The sequence below is a fragment of the Ceratina calcarata genome, unplaced genomic scaffold, assembly GCF_001652005.2.
Source record: "Ceratina calcarata isolate Rehan_Ccalc_2016 unplaced genomic scaffold, ASM165200v1 scaffold140, whole genome shotgun sequence".
Taxonomy (NCBI): Eukaryota; Metazoa; Arthropoda; class Insecta; order Hymenoptera; family Apidae; genus Ceratina; species Ceratina calcarata.
The window spans coordinates 354,633-361,821 of record NW_017135119.1 but is presented as its reverse complement, the minus strand read 5'-3'; the positions used below and the strand labels follow the sequence as shown (position 1 = coordinate 361,821).

Genomic DNA, 7,189 nt, shown 5'->3' with positions numbered 1-7,189 from the left:
GCCAACAATTAAAACTTTTATATAAAACTTTTAACTTTTAATCAAAATTATTACTGTAAATCGAAAAATGATGAATCAATATCATTAGTAATTAGCTAAAAGAACAGTCCTGTCAATACGAAACGATTCGTTACGCTACTGTTAACAACGTATAGAAAATGTTGCAGTGTTATAATATTGCAGCAGCGTACGGTGCATTTTTTATCATGTGCAATTGTAACAATTGCTGCAAAGCTAGTTAAACAAAATAATTGTTCTTCTTACCTCAAGTCTATAAGAGGTAGGAAATCGACGTCTATCAGCACTCTCAGACTCGGCAAGCTATACGTAACTACGTGCCCGTTCGAAATGTAGCATACGAGGCATACGTTATCTGAGGAACGAAACAAAATTTCATCGTGAATTCAATTTAATGTAAAATCTGAAGGAGAAGTTCTGGAAATAATTTTACAATAGATGGAACACTCGTGTCAGATTTATTGTTTGATTAAACACATACCGTTTATAGACGTAATCTCTGCTTTAATGACGATGTGAGTCTCGGCCAACTGTTGCCTGTAGAGACAGTTTTGCGATGGTAATGCCACGACCCTCGCTTGCTTCTCGGATGCTAACACTACGAATTGACGATCCTCGAACCCGTCCCCCGTAGTTATTTGCGCGTTCATCGATGGAGACATCCGGTTGTTCGTAGATTTACCTGAACTCCCTTTAAAAATACAATATCAACGTATATACAAAAAAATAAGATTTTTTTTAGATCTTGTATGATCAGGAACAACGTACTATTTCGTTCTTTGCTGTCCGTACTATCGTCTTTCCAGGACTCGTACGAGTATGGCATCAGAGCACCGTTACAATCTAAGAAGGACATTGACAGAATACACCCCTTCAACCTAAATGTAGATCCATCTACGGAAAACAAATAAAACAATCATATTTCATATATACCGATGCACATGAAACATGATATCTGATTAAGTCTAATTATACGTACTGCACGTGGAAACGACGACTGGATGAGCGTGTCGTTCTGTACGAGAAGGTGTATTAAATATCACCGTTTGTATAGACCCTACAGACGTACCGATCCAAAGGGTTGGTACAGGACTGGTATCTGAGTAATGGAACATAGAACGTTAATAAAATATATTAATGAATCTATAATTTTATTCAGACTGATATTTTTCATCGACTCGATGATAGCAGTCTGGCTGAAAGAATTGCGAATCATTTACACGCGACACGTACCACTCTTTTTCGTGTAGGAATCTGCGAACGTAAGGCAGCTGATGGTTTCTGTGATGATGTTCTCGAGCGAGGACATGCTCGAGCTCCTTGATCGTTGAAACGAACTGTCGTACTTGTCTACCCGACCAGCAGTCCCGAGAATAAATGAAACGTTAAATACCGTATGCGCCACGTTCGACTACGAACTATTCTTCGTTTGGCGGGCATGCAACATCTATCACAATTCAACATAGTATCTCTGACAGCTGAGCGTTCTCTGATCTTATGACAGATTAACGAAAATCGCTAATGTAGTGGCAGAGTCAGTGGTCACAACATGAAAAGAGAGAAGTTGATCGCCAGACAACGTTTCCGGACAATGACACACTAACGACAAGAACAACAGTAATCACAGCAACAAGAACAATAATAATAATAACAGCGACAGCAACAACAACAACAACTATCATGTCTATATAGTATTCTTTCTCGATAGGACAGTTTCACAAGAGTATAACACCTTTCATTCGTTTTCAACATCCAGATCGGGGCAACGTGTCTTGTTCTGGCTCGCGTGGGCTCGCCGCGGCAAGAGAGAGAAAAAAAAAAAAAGAAAAGTAAACGCCTTGCAAATTGTAATTAAAGATCCGTCCTTAAGCGAGTGCATCACGCGTACTTCGACCTTATGCGCAAACTGTGAGAATTTAAATTCGTGTGTCAACGATGTAACACCCAAGCTTTAGTCACGGTATGTAATGTAATGTTGATCAACGTCATATATGTATATGTATAATTGTTTCTAAAATCGTCGATAGTTGATTTGCATTTTAAGATATTGCATGATGCAGGACGTTCCTTAATGTATAACGAATATTACAAACACCGATTCAGTATTTAACATAGAACGAAAAAATTCTTTATAATTAATACTGCAAAATTTATTATTTTCCAAGAGTTATCATTTAGAGTTATCATTTTAATTAATATTTTCCAGCAGATCGTCCTGCATATTGTAATACAAACACATCTCATTAAAAATCATGTATAAGTTCCAAATAATAAAAACTATTCGAAACGGAATTAAAATGCAAAAATTATATGCACATCATTATGGAAAGAAAGTAATATATTTTATTAATACCTAACGCGAGTCTAATGCAATTCATAGAAAAGAACGCAAGTTTAAAACAAATCTTTGCCTCTGCATAATATCGTAACATGTATTATTGCGTATTATAGTTAATAATAATTGAGATGCTGATCGTGAGTTGCATCGACAATTATTGTTTGTATAAGATCATGTATCGTAGAACACGGTTTAAAAAAAAGACACAGTTCACACTCTCAAAAAGGCGCCTGGAAGCTCGAACACAAATCATGATCTGTGTCGAAAAATGATAGAAAGACAACATATGAAGTTGATGTGTAACATAGACAGTTCACGCTCTATAGAAGAAGGAAAGAAATTCTTATAGCAAGAGTATGATTGTATGCAATTCGCACTAAAAACAAAGGCATTCTGCGACATCCCTCAATTCTACGCTTTGGATGTGTGTATGCGCTCGGTACACATACACGCGTTTGTGCACAAGATTTTACCCTTCGCGAGTCATCGTTCGTCATGTTCTACAAACTCGGTGTTAAAATCGATAGAAATCATTTTCATTAATTCGACGCACAAAAGATGACGCAGTTCGTTTATAGAACGATGTAAAAAAAAAAATCCTGTGCACTCGGGGGTCTGACGAGGTGTACACTGAGTGAGCGGAAGAGTCAATCAACGTGTTGTCGTCAGGCCACACATCTATTAGAGAAAAATAAGCCAACTGAAAATTCGAGGCAGATAGAGATAGAGATTCGGAAACAACGCGGAAGACTTTCGTCGGTGGTGCATAGAGTGACACATAACTAGATATCACGCAAATGTTCGGATGATGTGCCATTTTCTGTGTTCAATTCGTGGACAGAGAGGAAAGTGGTTTTTGCCAAAAGGCGAGCGAACAGACTTTCTTTTAGAAATAAAATGGATGCGGCGAATATAGATAGAGATTCTCGCTGCCGAGATCGTAAGTGTATTCTTTTTCTGTTTACACTCAAGTCAGCAGAGACCAGACAGTACTTAGCGTTTGTGACACAGCGAGAGAAAGGCGCGACGACGAAGACCAGACTTAAGAACCTAAAGTCATAAATTCTTTCTATTTTATTAGATCTTTCAATCGTCAAGATTTAATTCGGTTAATAGAGCACAGCGTGCTCATGCGAATTTGAACAGGACATCGCGTGGATAATTACAAGGTAGTGATAAAAATTGCTGGTCTCCATCAATCGCGTAGGAGCATTCGTAGAAGAATCGCTCTATTAACAACGAAAGGTAAAAACGATAAGGAAACGAGGTTTAAAAAAGCTTGATAGAAGAATAAGATTAGATTCGTCTCATTCAGTAACATAGAAAACAATCGATAAGATCTACGTAATGTAAATGATTTAATAATACTAGGCGATCGCACGTAATTGTTTTACTTATGATAATTCGTTGATATGATACTACCGAGGCTGTTATACTGTCTGGTGTTGGAGAGAATGTTCTGGTAGTTGGAAGGAGCTTGCGGGGCGGTCGACGTGTAGCTTCGAGACTCGGTGCTACGATGACTAGAGAATAACGAAGTCATTGGAAAGTTGTTCAACGCCGGGGATTCCAGCTCGTAATAGTTAGTAGCGGTGCTCAGGCACTTCTGGAGCTTTCTTATACCCTGAGCACGAGACTGACGTGATGTCTCGACCGTAAGGGACTTGCGAGAAGCCGCGTTCGTGCCGGCGACATCGTCGTCGGCGCTATTCACGTTATTGCGAACGACCGAGCGAGGGCCGAGGCTAGGTCCTCCGGTACACTCGCTATTGCAACCACCGTCGCCAGTATTGCCGCAGGAGCTACAGCTATTATTATCCGCGCTGTCACCCTTCTCACCGCAACCACTACCACCAACGACCATCGTACCTCTTCGCGCAATCGGCAACATGCACATCTCGTTCATCTACAAATCAGCGATAGATCAAACGTGACGACGGTAATACGATAGAGACGGGGTGCTCCGCTGAGCGGCGTCAAAGTTATAGTGCACCGCTTTTTATCCTTGAGACACTGCTCATTAGATCTACCTTCGTTTCCTACTTCGATTACCTGTTAATTCAAACCGCGGCTTGCCGATTTCAATCACCTTCGTAATATCCTGTCAAGCTCAAACTGTCTGAGCGATTTTGTCTATAAACATGATCCTCGTTTAATTTCAGGTTCAGAGACTTAGTAGGATTCCATCTGTACGAATCTATCGAGTAATTCAGTAATTCTCCTGCTTTATAAACTCGATAAACGATACGTGAATTTCTATTTCTAAATAGTTGATCATACGTGTTGAGAAATATTAAAATGAGAATTAGCAAGTCATAAAGAATATCTTAATTAGAAAACCAAGTGAAAGCATTGTGCGGGTATTTCTATTGATATAAGTTAGGAAAGACAGATAATGGTGTTTGACGTTATACAAAAAATTGCCATTTTGCGACAATGAGTAAAAATATTTCTGCGATTATCTCTTGAAATTAATCGTAGCTAAATCATAACACGTATCTATAGACAAAATTACTCAGGATTTGTGACAGTTGGAAAATCGTAGAAATGATTATTTCGTAAATAATTAATTCTATTGTGCACTTATAATTTAACAAGGGCACCTACTCAAGAAAGTTATGAAATATACATTGCAAGTAGATACTGTACAATATGTATATCGGTTTCCGTTTCTATTCCTCATTCTTTATTCAATAAAAATGCGACGAATTATCGAAATTTCTGTTATCGCAAAATGCATTTAGCACATCTTGAAAATTTAGACGTGTAAAGTAAAAACGATTTGAGATATTTGTGGAAAAGTAATGAACGTGTAACAATGAAGATTGAAAAATTATTTCTCAGATTTTCAAATTTATCTGTAAAACATTTGATTTATGAAAGAAATTGAATGATCGATAACTCCTGATTAAATGAAATAATTTTAATTCTAAATGGTGCGAAAATTATTTGACGAATTTTCAAACAGAAATTAAAAATGATTTCGCCCATTTCAGATATGTCAATCTACAATTTTGATTGAGAATAATCTTAACCCTTCAATGCTCATAGATAAAGTTTTACATTTGACGATATGTTTCAAATGAGAAACAAATAATTCGTAAATAAAATATTTTTGCATAATCATAATATTTTGTTATCTCTTGCACAAATCTGGCATTCAAGGGTTAATGGTGAATCTCTACTAATAGGTAATTACTAAAGAAAAAAAGATCGATCAATCAGCTGAGAAACATGGCAGGAGATATTCGTTTTACTTGCATCGTGGCTTGTTAACTCTTGCTATGTGGAATACCAGCACATATTATGCAGAGTCCTTTATAGCAGTCAGTCAATATTGACGAAAAAAAGAAATTAAGTAAAAAAGCAGTGAAATTCTATGCTATGTAATATATCTCTCCTTCCCTCCCCCCCTCTCTCTTTTTTACACACGCGTATTCTCTCACTCTCTCTCTCTCTCTCTCCCTCTCTCTGTACCGTAAACGATGATATATTGAAAATAAGAATAGATTAGCCTTATGATATATGTATATACGTATAAAAATGATTTCACGTCCTGTTGTCATTGATGATGTCGTAACAATACATGTTGTTATTATTATTATTATCATTATCATTACTATTGCTATTGCGTGCAAATTATCAAATAAAATATCGAGAAGCCTTGAAAAGCGAAATATCGTACCGAGAGAAAGGTGTAAACGTGACGGATTCTTATGATGTACAACACGTTACACGTATTCAGAATAAAGACAGCCAATTTGTATACGTATGTATAATATATACACATACATGGAAATGAGACAGTTATAAATGTTCAATTATAATTGTATGTGTATAGCAGATTGGTCAAAAAGATTACTGAATCTGGAAATTCTATTTATTAAACTGGTTTAATTAAGTTCAATCTGTAAGAAATTTGCTATATCGTCTCCATTCATTGAGAGGTACTTGAAAAATTGTAATTTCAAATCTTCTTCGTAGAAAGTTAAAATGTTTTAGAACTGAACGTTTTTGAGTGTCTTTAAACAAAAATGTCATATAAGATAAGAACACTTTTTGACCAATCTAATACAATTAACTGCGCTCGATTAATTATGATATTTTAACAGTAGTAATCGTATGAGACAATTAAGAGAACGAAAGCGAGTCGCGTGATCGATATTACTTAAATAAATAAAAGAAAAACGAATATAATCATCCGTATAATATAAATTCACGCAGCAAGCATATTTTTCTCTCGGTGATGAGACAACTGTCAAAATGTGAAAAACCTTTTTTTACCTGAATCAACCTTGCTGTCGGGGAAGACCGCAAAACTGATTTGAACCTGAAAAAGCGTTAAAGTAGAATCTCTTCTCACTTAGTCAATAAATTCGTTGCGCTCAATGATAGAATTTTTTGGGTCTTTGGAAAAATAATATCGAAGAGTGAGTTGAAACTTCAAATACGTAAGGTCGATCGTTGCTTGCTGTACTACGGTCGGAGGAGAACTGTTTGGCGTGTTAATAAAATCGGGAGGGTTCGTCAACATCGTTTCAACAACGGGATGAGAATGATGTGTCTATCGTACAAGAGTCGAGATCCACACAGATGGAGTATCAATGATAGGTATGCGAGTATGTAGGTATTACAGTTTACGCAAACTACGCATTCCAAATGGACACCCATGGGTGTACCTAGTGTCATGGATTAATACGGATATATCATTGTTACAAAACAAACAGTTCTAGTAACGAACAAGGCGTACGGGGATACAAGCTTTGAATGTGCATCGATGAAACGTCGCAATATAACAGGACATACCGTTGTTTTTTAATATATATGTATAAA

The 7,189-nt window shown here is 36.8% G+C and overlaps 1 protein-coding gene across 11 annotated transcripts in view; it reads right to left on the bottom strand.

The window, feature by feature from the left end:
* The window catches only part of Tomosyn (syntaxin-binding protein tomosyn), a 57,870-nt gene that overhangs the window by 5,545 nt on the left and 45,136 nt on the right, over window positions 1–7,189 (bottom strand). For 4 of the 11 annotated variants that reach the window (XM_026817976.1, XM_026817991.1, XM_018033060.2 and 1 more), the window contains 5 exons: window positions 1,252–1,377; window positions 998–1,117; window positions 787–912; window positions 500–709; window positions 265–373 (listed from right to left, as the gene is read on the bottom strand). In XM_026817976.1, the coding sequence (XP_026673777.1) occupies window positions 265–373; window positions 500–709; window positions 787–912; window positions 998–1,117; window positions 1,252–1,377 (691 nt within the window). Of the gene's footprint in view, window positions 1–264; window positions 374–499; window positions 710–786; window positions 913–997; window positions 1,118–1,251; window positions 1,378–3,778; window positions 4,263–6,640; window positions 6,687–7,189 lie in introns of all 11 variants that reach the window. The other 7 variants (XM_018033067.2, XM_018033075.2, XM_018033083.2 and 4 more) reach the window with 4 other exon arrangements.